Below are 13,905 nucleotides of genomic sequence, written 5' to 3'. Positions count from 1 at the left end.
TTATTAGGGGGAATCTGGAGACATAAAGCCATCCATTTTTTCCTCCATTCGTAAGCAATTAAAATATAACAAGAGGTGTTTGATACTGAAATGAGTTGTCCTATGCCACAAAAGTCTAGTGTTTGCATACTGAATCTATAACACAACAAATTACTATTTCAGAATTCTATGCAAGTTCAGAACAGTGGATGTAGTGCAAACAAATGTACTATAAAATGTAAACACATCTAACAAAATTCTTTCATCATGTGTAGTTACCTATCAGGAAGAGCCTGATAAGATAACCTACATTTTCTCCTGAATTACACAAAGTTCACTTAATTACCTGTATACTCATGAAAGACAAGTGAGGAAAGTCTTACATTTTAGTACTACGTAGGCACGATCTCTGGAAATTCATCCTGTGAAAGGTGTCTTAAAATGTGTGATTCAAACTATTTCTAATATTATTCTCCAAAGTCTACCTGTTTTTCACATGTATAATTGCTTCTCACAAATACCGAATATACAACAAACAGGTGGATACGATGTTGAACGAGACTGGATGCACTGTGAATGGCTGCCTATGACCAACTCCTGTCAACCTATGACCAACTCCTGTCACAGGACTATCATTATAGTTGTACCCTGACCTGACATCTGCAGAAATGGAGAGAAAGGAGAAATAAATTGATCCCCAGACACTCCCAGTTTGGATATAACACACAAAAACCTAGGTTGAGGTCAAGGAGCACACATGGCACACAACATTAGCAATTCCAACAGCTCCTGGAACTCGCCAAAGAGACCTATGGCAAAATTTGTTAACCGAACGGATTGGGGAGAACATCAAAGAGGAACCTGTTGCAGAATATCATTTGCCATATGTGAGATCCAGTGCTTTAAAATGACTGACAACAGAAGTGTCATGGCAAACCTAAGGAAGTACTGCTTTACAACTCAAGATGAGTTTCACAAGTGTGGTGACCTACAGGACCCACAACATCTTTTTGCCTGCAGGTACCTGCCCAATCCTAGCACCACAGGAGATCTATGTGCAGCAAGTGATAAGGCCATCAAGACATCAGAATTCTGGAGGTTGAGGTCCTAACATAAAAGCAGCAGTGCCAGGTAGAACTTTTGTTATTATTTTGTGTTATCTACATCCTTCACACATAAAATAAATAAATAAACAAACAAATAAAGAAACAATTTATTCCATTATAATGTGCCATATTGAACAACGAATGCATCACAGTGCTTTGTAATATGAATGTGCAAAAGCACCAAAACTAAACCAGGTAATTCATTCACTGCACAATACGCTCAGAGCAAAAGGTTGGATTGCACTACAGTTATAATGGTTTTGCTAGATAGTATCCTGGATATGAGACCTTACAAGGAGCAAGTCAAGTTGTAACCTCTCGACAAACATTGTTTCTATCTGCCCTTAAGCTTTAGTCCAACTACCAACTTCTCATACATCACTGTTTTCACTGCAATAGAACTCTACTCTTGCTCTCACTTGATATCTATTTAAAAATAAACATGAACAGTCACAACCACAAGTTACTTCTTTTTTTCTATGGGGTTACTGGTTTCAGTCCGTTTCAGACCATCTTCAGACCTCACCCGATGATGGTAGACAGTGGCTGTGAATGGAGCAGGCACTACGACTCCACAAATGCTAACTTCGTGAAGCCATAGTGCCAGCTCTGTTCACAGCCACCATTTACCACTACAGTGTGAGGTCTGAGGAGGGTCTAAAACAGACTGAAGCTGGTAACTTTATAGATAAAAAAGAAGTATACAATGTGATCAAAAGTATCCAGACATCTGGCTGGAATTGACTTACAAGTTGGTGGTGCCCTCCATCGGTAATGTTGGAATTCAATATGGTGTTGGCCCACCCTTAGCCTTGATGACAGCTTCCACTCTCACAGGTAAATGTTCAATCAGGTGCTGGAAGGTTTCTTGGGGAATGGGAGCCCATTCTTCAAGTGGTGCTGCACTGAGGAGAGGTGTCGATGCCGGCCGGTGAGGCTTGGCACAAAGTTGGCATTCTAAAACATCCCAAAGGTTTTCTATAGGATTCAGATCAGGATTCTGTGCTGGCCAATCCATTACAGTGATGTTATTGTCATGTAACCACTCCGCCACAGGCCGTGCATTATGAACAGGTGCTCGATCATGTTGAAAGATGCAATCGCCATCCCCGCATTGTTCTTCAACACTGGGAAGCAAAAAGGTACTTAAAACATCAATGTAGGCCTGTGCTGTGATAGTGCCACACAAAACAACAAGGGGTGCAAGCCCCCTCCATGAAAAACATGACCACACCATAACACCACCCCCGAATTTTACTGTTCGCACTAAAGACACTGGCAGATGACGATCACCGGGCATTCGCTATACCCACACCCTGCCATTGAATAGCCACATTGTGTACCGTGACTCATCACTCCAGACAACATTTTTCCACTGTTCAATCGTCCAATGTTTATGGTCCTTACACCAAGCAAAGTGTTGTTTGGCATTTACTGACTTGATGTGTGGCTTATGAGCAGCCCTCGACCATGAAATCCAAATTTTCTCACACCCCGCCCAACTGTCATAATACTTGCAGTGGATCCTGATGCGGTTTGGAATTCCTGTGTGATGGTCTGGATAGATGTCTGCCTATTACACATTACGACCCTTTTCAACTGTCTGTGGTCTCTTGTCAGTCAACGATGAGGTTGGCCTTTATGCTTTTGCGCTGCATGTGTCCCTTCAAGTTTCCACCTCACTACGACACCAAAAACAGTGGGCATAGGGATGTTTAGGAGTGCGGAAATCTCACGTACAGACATATGACACAAGTGATGTCTAATCACCTGACCATGTTCAAAGTCTGTGAGTTCTGCAGAGTGTCCCGTTCTGCTATCTCATGATTTCTAATGACTACTGAGGTTGCCAATATGGAGTACCTGGCATTAGGTGGCACCACAATGCACCTAATATGAAACGTATATTTTGGGGGTGTTCAGATGCTTTTGATCACATAGTGTATCTTGTGACTGTTCACGTTCATTTTTAAGTAATAAAAGGACCACTGTTCTCCAAGATAAATATTCTCGCAATTTACTGATATCTATTTGCTTTTAGATTAATAACAGTCATTCAACTTTATTGTTTTCAGCGACTTAATACATTGGCTCAGTAGTTTCAGAAACAACTGAATATGAATAACAGAATGAAATATAAAAATTCGACATATTTCACTGAATCTACTATGCTAAAAGTATAAAAATCCTTTTTAGTTTATAATCAGGACTACAATTAATATATTAATTCTTCAAAATAAATACTAACAGATATTACGTGCAAGTACCAATGGATCCATCTCAATATTTTTCTGTATGTCTTCAACAACATTTTTTATTCTTCCATAACAATGCCTCACTGCTTCCCTGTGATATCCTTCAAGAAGATTGTAGTTTTCATCCCAAAAGTAATTAATGCATCCTAATCCTAGCTGATGTTTGAGTACTACCAGCATCTGAAAATAATTTAAAATTTTTGTAAGAAAATTTCGTAAATGACAAGCAGTGGAATCAATAAAATAATGACACATGGAAAAAGAAACTTACATGCACAAAGAGGTTTACTAAAGAGTTGCGGAAAAACCTGTCGTCTTCCTGCTCTGAAATCACCTTCATTACCAGGGTCTTCAAATAATAACTGGCAAGCATTGGCATATCCAATGTGTCTCTCAATTTCTAAAAAGAAAAGAAAATAATCAGATATGAAAAACTTACTTTTAATCCTTTTCATGTGAGCCATGATATAAACTACAAGGCATCTTGTCCCCCCCCCCCCCCTCTCCCTCCCACAGGCCCTGCACTTCCCCCAAAGAGGAGATGCAAGATAGGGTTTTATGTCCCATCGATGACAAGATCATTAGTGGTGAAACACGTTTGGAGAGGGGGCGATGATCTTTGGTTTGTGTGTGTTCATGACAAAGAGATGTCTCGAATGGAGTCTCTCTCTGTTGTAGACACAAAGAAATCTAAAATCATTGGTGTTTGTTTCTTTTTAGCAGTCAATCCAACATATCAACTGAAACACCTCTACTGTGTTTACATCTGGAATGTGTTACAATATCATTTTCACAGCGAAATGCAAATTTGAAGTGAAGATGAATTTGCCAGTTTTTCTGCAGGATTGCCGATGAACGTAAAGAAGGTATTAATGATTGTAAAATCTAGGTTACTTTTCTTTACTTTAGTAAGTGACTTTCGGCAATGCTCAGAATTTTGCCTCCTGAAAGCAAGTACAGTCCAGCCATTTCTGTCCTGTGTAATTTGCAATTTTCTCAAGTGATTTTTCCTTAAGATCCCAATATGAAATGAACTGACAGTATAAATTTTGTCCTCTAAAACACCTATGGTATTCTTTTTTCCCTGGAAGTATGAATTTCATTTATCAATGCTGATGAAGGGTGTTAACTAAAACACAACATCATAATTAAGTTCCTACACTTAACTGTTCAGATACAAAGTGTGCAGCACAAATGGGTTAATACTAATAGTTTATTTACACGTGAAGTCCAATAACAACATGCAACTTTGCTTCTTACAAAACAGCAAGACACAGTTTAAGTTTTACAATAAAGTAACACAGCTACCAGTCATTGTTAATGTTATTTATTAGGAGCAAATTAATGGTTTCAAATCAACAGGCTCATCCTCTGGTAGCTATTCAATTTAAAATTACATTGTGCTCTAGTCACTGTTAAGACCGAGTTTACAGCTTTCAAAAGCATTAATAACAATTATCCTACATTTTCATTTTCACATAGCCGCGATCTCGACAACATGTAGAGAGGTTATCATGAACTGCGAATGTGAATTAATTTGGGAGTAATTAAGCATTTACCTTCAAGGGGTAAACATCAAAGCTCGTAAAAATGGTAATCAGATGCTTTTATACACATCTGACACTGGATCACACCTTACAAGGATATGACATTAAAGTACGATTTGAAATAAATAAATAATGTAAAAATATACATAAAAATAGGAAAGAATTCTTAGAGAAAATGTTAAAAATAAATTTAATTCTGTTACCACCTTCAGAAGACGGCAAACTGGTTTCATCATTCCAGCTCCATATGTGGCTAGCACAGCCCTTTCTTGTTCATGAAATGCCAACCTCCAACAATCGTCAGCTTTTGGAAGTCGCTTGTTGGGCTTTGGTACTATAAAAAATGTGTTATGCTGTGGAATAACCAAGACACTTTTAAGTTACCAGCACACAATGCAATGCAAAACGTTCACAATATATGACACACATTTTTAAGTCTAAGGCGCTGGTAAGGTCTTGGAAAGATAGGTTGTCATTTTACATGTTAAAATTTTATTTAAGTTTTCATTTGAATACATGTCTAGTTTTAATTACTGTCTCAATATGTATTCTCAGACTTTTGTATATCAAGAAACATAGTGCAGTAATCCTATTTTTGGGGAAATGCAGAACAATATAACTCACAGCTACTGACAAATTAAACCCATGGATTGAGCTCCCATGAAATGCATGAGAGAGAGAGAGAAAAGTTGGATCCTATGGGTACTTTCGGATGCAACCATGTGTATCAAGACGAAAGAGGAATTACAGGAGTTATACAAGTTGGCAAAGAAAGTGATAAAATACACTTGTTACAGCCTACATGGTTAAGACACAATTATGGGCTATTTCATCACCTGAAATTGGAGTTTGTTCTCAGTCATATACATGGGATCGGACATCGGGCCACCTGTGAAGGCAACCATATCATATACCAACTCTGCTGCAGTAACAGCACAGCTTTGTATTTGGTATGACTACAAACCAGCTGTCCACAAGGACAAATGGCACAGCCGAACTATGGCCAAGAGCAAAGTGGACCACCCTATGGCACAACATGCAACTGAACATAAACGCTAGATTTTAATTGCTGCTTCGCAACCCAGGCCATCTGGATCCTCCCTTCCACCAACAGCCTTTCTGAGTTGTGCAGATGGGAGTTAGCCTCATTATAAATTCTCCACTCCCGAAATTATTCCAGCCTCAGCTATGGCCCCACACCCACCATCCAATAGTTTCTGCCCCCTCACCTCCTCGCAATTCATGTCCCCTCGACCTCATTGTGCACAACTCTCTGCCAGTCCATCCACCAGTGTTTTCTCCTCTCTGCTCCTCTCCTTTTCCACCCCCACCCCCCTCCACACCTGCTGCTGGGCCTCGTAGTCTTGTCCAGCCGTCTTCTAGGACCTGCTTGCTCTGCCAAACAGAGCTCTTTTCTCCCTCCACCCATAGCCTACCTGCCTCCCCATCTGTGCCCCCCCCCCCCTCCAGACTACTGCTTTTGTTCAACATAACAGAAGCATTCTGGCCAGAGTGGCCAGAGAAAGTGGTAGTGTGTGTGTGAGGGCACCTGCTTGTGTGAATGCATGTGTATTTTTTTCCTGAAGCGGGCTTTGGCTGAAAGCACAGTGCTTAAACTGTCTTAACAGTAAGAATTTTCACCCTTGTAGATCAGAAAGAAAAAATATTTATCAGTAAACTGTACGAGCACCTATGATAAAGGTCCCCGAAATAGTATCGCTTATTAAAAACAACAGTGTCTGCATTGTATTAGGAACAAGAAATTGGCTAAAACTGGAAGAAACCACTCACATTCCTCTATCCACTACAAGGAAAAACTAATACTACTGAAAGTTAGGATATTATCATCACTTTTACTTTTACGTGTGTCTCAAGACTGAAAGAAATTTCTTAAATAATTAATAAAGATATTTATGTTATTGTCTGTGCAAAGGGGCCTACTCCACACACTTCCAAGAGAAGTTAAATGATTAAGAGTGGACTAATATCTCCTCAACCCTCACCAGAAGAGATTCAGAAGCTTTCCAAATTCCTTTATTCAGCCATAAGCATACCATGTACAGCTATTTATGGTGAAAGTACAAGAACTATTAGAGCACAGATGTCCTTGATAAGGAGGATCACTGCATTTGTTCTTTCCAAGTCTGGAAATGTTCTTGCCTCATCCACATATAAGAAGATTAATTAATGAAAAAGCCTGAGTTTACTAGAAAGCATGGTTGATGAAATAATTATAAGTAATAAATATTCTAGAACTGACAGAGGATTGAACTCTGGATCATTGGCTATGTAGTGTGACCTCTTGTCACTGGGTTGCAAGTTGTTATATTACAGATACATAGTTTTATATTTTTCTTTTCTTTTCAAAGAACTACTAAATCACAAACACTGACAAAAGAAGTAGGGTGTTTACAAACTGAATCATGATGCAAACTATCTGCTCATAAAATTCATTGCATAAAACATAGTCTGATGGAAATAATGCTGTGGTTTAAAGCCTATTCATACATTGGGAATTGTGTAAAACTTTACAGTAAAGGATGAAGAGTTAGCCTTTTGTCTCTACACATAGCACCAATGTTGCTATTGGCAGTTAATTTTCCAGTTTCTACCCGTACTCTCCCAATTTGAAGATCATATAAATAGGGCCAAAGATTTCCATAATTTTCATCAGAGTCTCAATCATTAACACTCATTGTTGCATTTCTATAGCAAAAATAATTTACTGTGAATGTGGATCAGCAGCAGGACAGATTATTTTAAAACCAATTACAAACCGTTTTACGCTCTGTAATATGCAATTTCATTGTTTCCTTTTTCTTTTCAACTACAAAATGAAAATATCAGCATGTTATGCATAGGTCGCTTATGGAGTGCATTCTTGTATTACTCACAAATTAATCGTTCATATAGCAATTAACATTTTAAAATTTGTTAATTGCAGATGTACATAACATAGGTAAGTTTCATAACAATTGTTGAAAAAAGTAAAACTATCCTCAATCAAAAGACTGAATTAAATAAATAAACAAAAAACAATGCTTTACTTGTTTTATTAGGCATAATCCAACTGGCGGTGGTGTTGCCCTTCCTTTTCTACAATCTTTAAACTGACTTACCCAGCCATTAATTGGAGTACCTACAATTCCACATCTCACCTGAACAAGGGTACAATTTGACTTTTATTAGGTATCATAGAATAAGATAATAAGCAGAAAAAAACTAACGATTTTGCTATTCAAATGTCATCTAATAATATTTGCTCTACGTGTATTCAACTCTGAACACAAATTTACACATTTACTCAACAGATGTATGACTGAAAAATTGTCTTACCCTATCACTGTATTGCTGTAACTTAAAATGAGAAGGTAGATGTTCACAGCACCTAAGTTCTATCACTGGAACAAGATCAACATCCATTCTGAAGCCATCAAGTAAAACAATGTTCAGGGTAAGAGCAGGTCCACTTTTTTTCACCTTAACCTGAAATCAAAATAATTTTACAGACATATTGTTCCTATTGTATCATGTTTCTGCAGGTAACAAAATTGTATTTTAAAAATAAATAGATGTTACAATTACAGAGAAAAGGGCAATAACATTATAGATCAGAAGATTCAAATGTAAACTACCTACTATAGCAATCAAACAATCAAAAAATTTGTGTGTGGGTGGGTGGAGAGGAGGAGGGGGGGGCACGAGCGCGCATGATAGAGGACAAGCGCAGACATGCCTTTTTCTTTTTCTGATGAAGGACATCATTTGATGGCTGTGGTGAGTAGCAGTCAATCTTAATATTCCATATTACTATCTATTTTATACCTTTACAAAGACTAAATCATTTGGTATAACTCAAGTCAGTGGATTTTTAACTTGTTGTAAACATATTGAGCAGCACGGGCAATGTTTCACTTACTCTCTCCACCCTTTCCTAGACAGCACAGTGAGGAGGGGAGGGCAAGTAAACACATTTGCACAGAATTTTATTTAGGCAAGTATCCAACACAAAAAAATCAGGCACTAGTAAAAATGTCCATCAGAAGAGATAAGGCTAAGATTATCCAAATGAACTTCATAGCCGGAACACACAATTCTGAAAAGATGAATCAGGACTTCATGTTCAATTGACAGGGGCCTGAAAAAGTCACATTTGTGATAATGTGAATATAAATGCAAATTCTGCAACAAAATGCATAAATGTAAAATTACTTAATAAATGCTATTTCATTGAATATTCTTCCCAGATGAACTATTCTACTGGAGATTGTTTGAAATATCTTTATTTTCTGCATATAAAAATAAAAAGGTGTCAAACTTTCAGTTACTGGTGGTATTGCACGTCATCTGGCGGAGCTCAATTTGGAAAGATAAGGTTTGTAAAAATGTCAAACAATGGAAAATCCAGGATGGAATTATTCTGGATACCAGGGCATGTTGATATAAATGGAAACAAGGCAGCCGATATAGCGGCAAAGGTTGCTGTCCCTTTGTCAATGTGCGCTCTGTCATAAATTCACGGATGAAAAGGGGTAGCCGACCTCGAAAGCTCCAAGAGAACAGTGTACAGAGGATGCCTGTCCTCAAACAGGTATTTTATGCGTTCTCCACATCAAAAAACATAGCTACCGTTTGGCGTTCCCTGAGAAAATTGTTCATGATATAAGTGGAGAGAGCAACAAGATGGTCAACTGTGGAACGATGCTTTCGGGAACCGCATTGGGCAGTAGTTGAAAGGTTTTGGGACTCCAGCCACCAGCCTAAACGGCAATTGACCATATCCTCCAAAACCTTACAAACACTACTCGTGAGAAAGATTGGACGATAGCTGGAGGGGAGATGTTTGTCCATTCAAGGTTTCGGAACAGGAATGACGACAGCTTCCCACCATCTTCTGAGAAAGGTACTGTCGACCCAAAGTTGATTATAAAGGTGAAGGAGGTAGCACAGACTAGGGTATGATAGATTCAGCAACATTTGGATGTGGATACCATCTGGTACAGGAGCAGAAGAGTGAGAAGAGGGGAGTGCATGTCTGAGTTTTCGCGTAGAATAAACAGCATTATATCTTTCGTGATTTTGAGAGGAAAAAGCAAGAGATCACTCCTACGCTACCCTTTTATTTAGGAGAAGGGCTGGTGGGTAATTAGAAGAGCTCAAAATCTCAGCAGTGTTGACCCAATGAGACAGATTGCGACTGGACCCACTAAGGTATCCTGCGCGACAGCCCAGAGGTCAGGGAAAAACTGGATGTGCCAGATATCCGTCAGATTCGACTCCAAACAACTGATGAGGGAGTGAAAGTATTACAGAAGCTGGTAAAGAAATCCCAGCTGGTCTTCTTGCTATAGTGTATGATGTGACGGCATCGCATGTATCACTGCTCATAGCAGATACAGTTGGCCAACATAGGATGATGGCAGAAAACACGAAGAGCACGTCTCTGCTCACGTATTGCATCACAGCTCACCTCGTTCTGCCAAAGGTGTTGGGCATAGGTCGCTACATAGGAGAAAAGTGTCCAATTGGCTTGGGAAAACTTCCAGCATCTTGGGCACATAGAAGACAGTTGTGGTTGTAATTGAAGGGCACACGCAAAATGGTCACTCAAGTCACTAGAGCGAGTTGTGGTTTTAATTGAAGGGCACACGCAAAATGGTCACTCAAGTCACTAGAGCGAACCATTGAAAGTGTCGAGCTAGCCAAACAGTATCAACCAAAAGGTCGAATGAGAGTAGGGTGACATGGAGGCAGACAAAAATGTAGGTTCCCCAGTGTTGAGGCACACAAGATCCACTTTGTGGAAGAGGTCAATCAACAGCGAGCCTCTCGGACAAGGACACAGAGATCCCCAAAGCGGGTAGTGAGTGTTGAAGTCACCAACCAGCAAATAGGGTGGGTGGGGGGGATTAGAGAGCTGACAAAGGAGATTAACGAGACTGGCTCTTGCCATTGGTGGGGACGATGGAATGTATATGGTACAAAGAGAAAAGGTGAATCCAGAAAGGGTAAGAAATACAGTGACAGCTTGGAAGGGACTGTGTATGTGGATTGGGTGATAAGGGGTCGTATGATGGAGAAGAACCATAAGTCCCCCATGTGCCGAACACCAGCAACAGAGGAGAGATCAGATCTGACTGATTGGAAATAAGGGGGGAAAAGTGATCATGGGGACATAGCTTTGTTTCCTGAAGATAGAAGATGACCGGGGAGTAGGATCGTAAGAGGATCAAGATGACCGGGGAGTAGGATCGTAAGAGGATCGACAATTCATCCTGATTGGAGCGAATTCCATGGACATTCCAATAGATAACTGACATAAGGTGGACGAAAAGGGAAAAATCTCACTATGGTTGCCCTCAACTCAGCAACCACTGAGAGCCAGTGGCCAATGGCATGGAATGGCATTCAGTCAGAGGCAGAAGATCCTGATTCATACATTGTGTGGGGGCAACTACTGCCGATAGTGATCGACTGGTTGATCGGCCACCAGCGGTGCGTCTCGGTGACATGGTAGGTGACCGAGGGCAGCTACTGCAGGGTGGTGCTGTAGAAGATACACACCATGGCAGAGAAGGAGAGGAACTTTCTTTTTATCAGCCTTCTTGGAAGCGGGATGTTGAGATGACGGCAGAGGTGATGGTTGTGAGGTCCAGGTATGTAAAAAATCTCCACGAGTAGGCTTGTTTTGGATTTTGGGGCCTGTGATTTAGCAGCAGGCGATGAAGGTTGAGCCTTAGAATGAGCAGATAATAGTGGGGAGGTTGATTGGGCAATCTTTGGGCTGACCAATTAGATGACCATGGCATTAAAGGTCAAGTCTGTGTGGCTACCTCTTTAATAGGTGGAGGAGAGGTGAAGACAGGGCTATATTTAAACACTGGGAGCACAGTGGGCTTTCTACTGGCAAATAAGTTATGTGCAGCGAAGGTAGACACCTTTCCCTTCACTTTGATTTTCTGAATAATTCGTTCATCTTTAAAAAGAGGACAGTCTCTAGAGGAAGCAGCGTGATCGCCGATACAGTTGATGCAATGAGGGGGCGGAGATGGACAATCACCCTCATGGGAATCCCTGCCACAGGAAATGAATATGACCATATTGGAACACGACTGGGTGGTATGATTGAACCTCTGACACTGATAGTAATGCTTAGGGTTGGGGATGTAATGGCAAACCGAAATTATCTCATATCCCGCTTTAATGTTCAATGGAAGTTGAACTCTGTCAAACATCAAGAAGAGTGTGTGGGTTGGTACTAATTGCTTGCCAACCCTTTTTATTACTTTTATATATAATAACAATGAAATTTCATAAGGCTGTTACTCCCTGATCAGACAGGTAATTTTGAATGTCCTCATTTGATAACCCGTTGAGTGATCTTGTATAAACCACCCAGTGAGATGAGTTTTACATATGGTGTGCTTCCATCCGGACAGGGAATGTGTGTAGTAGTGTAGTTCGAAGAAACTGTTTTGTCTGGAAAGCATTGTCTATTCCTAACAACAGGGGGCCGTTTGGTACGTGGGAAGAAGACTTTACAGGACCTGCAATTGCGTCGACACCTTAATGAATAATGAAAGGGTTGACTCTTGAGAGGTCTTGACCTACGTCAGACCCAGAAACAAATGGGGCCTTCGCACTGATGGAAGAATTTTCTGCAGTGTGGACTCATCTAGCTTTCTCTTGTGGGCAGAAGGTGTAGAAGTAGAAGAAACCATTGTAAAAGTACCCCCATGATTACCGGTGTCTCTGATGGTGCGCTACTTCCTAGTGGGGGCACTCCCACCTTAGGTGATTGTTCACACCTCCCGAGAAACAAACGGACGGACGAACGGGGAGGGTGGGGGGTGGGGGGGGGAATGGGGGCGGTGGGCAATAATCGGCATGTTCAGGTAATCACCCCTCCCTGGGCCTGGCCTTTACCAGGGAGTACGTACGTGTCCTACTTGTCTATCTGGGGCGGGGAATTACACATCACCCGATGATCGGCTATGTGTGGTGGGAATGCATGGGTAGGCCTTCAGATATGCACAGGGAGTAAAGAAACAAAAATAGAGAAACAAAGAAAAGGAAAGAACAAAAGAATTCTCAAACACCGCTGCAGAGTAGAATCACGGAAAGAGATGGGCAGAGTAAGGATAGATACTTTACATTGAAGAGATAAAAGAAGAGAAATCACTTCATTCATTCACAAGCATCCGTCTCCAGACGTAGGCATGAAACATACTCCCAAAGAGAGGGAGAAGGGAGGGGTGTGTGTGCAGGATCAAGAACATGGAGGGATGTGGAAAGGGAGGGCATGCAGCCCAGAAAGGAAAGAGAGCTGCATGAGCTAAGGGTCCCATGCTTGCCACGCATGTATCCACAAAAGAGTTGCGGACCCCCAGGGGGGGAGGGGTGCTCTGTCAGTGTAACACTGACCGTGGCTGTTAGCACTCCACATATGGCACTGGCATTGACTGACTTGATTATGGTTCTGTGCTGCTAGGGTTCTACGTCGTTACCCCACATAAATTCAAAGAAATAGTATCGGCAGCAATTGAGACACTCATACCAAATAAATTAACAAACTACGGAGCCGATCCTCATCCGTACACAAAACGCGTTAGAACACTGTTGCAGAAACAATGAAACAAAGATGCCAAATTTAAACACACGTAAAATCCCCAAGATTGGCGATCTTTTACAGAAGCTAGAAATTTAGAGCGGACTTTTCAATGCGAGATGCTTATAACAGTTTCCACAACAAAACTGTCTTGAAACATGGCAGAAAATCCAAAGAGATTCTGGTCTTATGTGAAGTATGTTAACGGCAAGAAACAATCAATGTCTTCTCTGCGCGATAGCAATGGAGATACTATCGAAGACAGTGCTGCCAAAGCAGAGTCACTAAACACAGCCTACCAAAATGCCTTCACAAAAGAAGATGAAATAAATATTCCAGAATTCGAATCGAGAACAACTGCCAAAATGAGTAACACAGAAGTAAATATCCTGTGAATAGTGAAGCAACTT

The 13,905-nt window shown here is 40.7% G+C and overlaps 1 protein-coding gene across 2 annotated transcripts in view; it reads right to left on the bottom strand.

Moving 5' to 3' along the window:
- The window catches only part of LOC126187467 (cyclic GMP-AMP synthase-like receptor), a 78,181-nt gene that overhangs the window by 11,253 nt on the left and 53,023 nt on the right, over positions 1-13,905 (bottom strand). For both annotated transcript variants that reach the window (XR_007537731.1, XM_049928564.1), the window contains exons 7-10: positions 8,224-8,373; positions 5,094-5,240; positions 3,612-3,740; positions 3,334-3,520 (exon numbers count right to left, since the gene is read on the bottom strand). Coding sequence is in view for 1 of the 2 variants with exons in the window: in XM_049928564.1 (XP_049784521.1) it covers positions 3,334-3,520; positions 3,612-3,740; positions 5,094-5,240; positions 8,224-8,373 (613 nt within the window). In the remaining variant the exon portion in view is untranslated. The remainder of the gene's footprint in view (positions 1-3,333; positions 3,521-3,611; positions 3,741-5,093; positions 5,241-8,223; positions 8,374-13,905) is intronic.

Source organism: Schistocerca cancellata, chromosome 5, assembly GCF_023864275.1.
Source record: "Schistocerca cancellata isolate TAMUIC-IGC-003103 chromosome 5, iqSchCanc2.1, whole genome shotgun sequence".
Taxonomy (NCBI): domain Eukaryota; kingdom Metazoa; phylum Arthropoda; class Insecta; order Orthoptera; family Acrididae; genus Schistocerca; species Schistocerca cancellata.
Note: the sequence above shows the minus strand (reverse complement) of the source record. Positions and strands in the feature narration are given on the sequence as shown.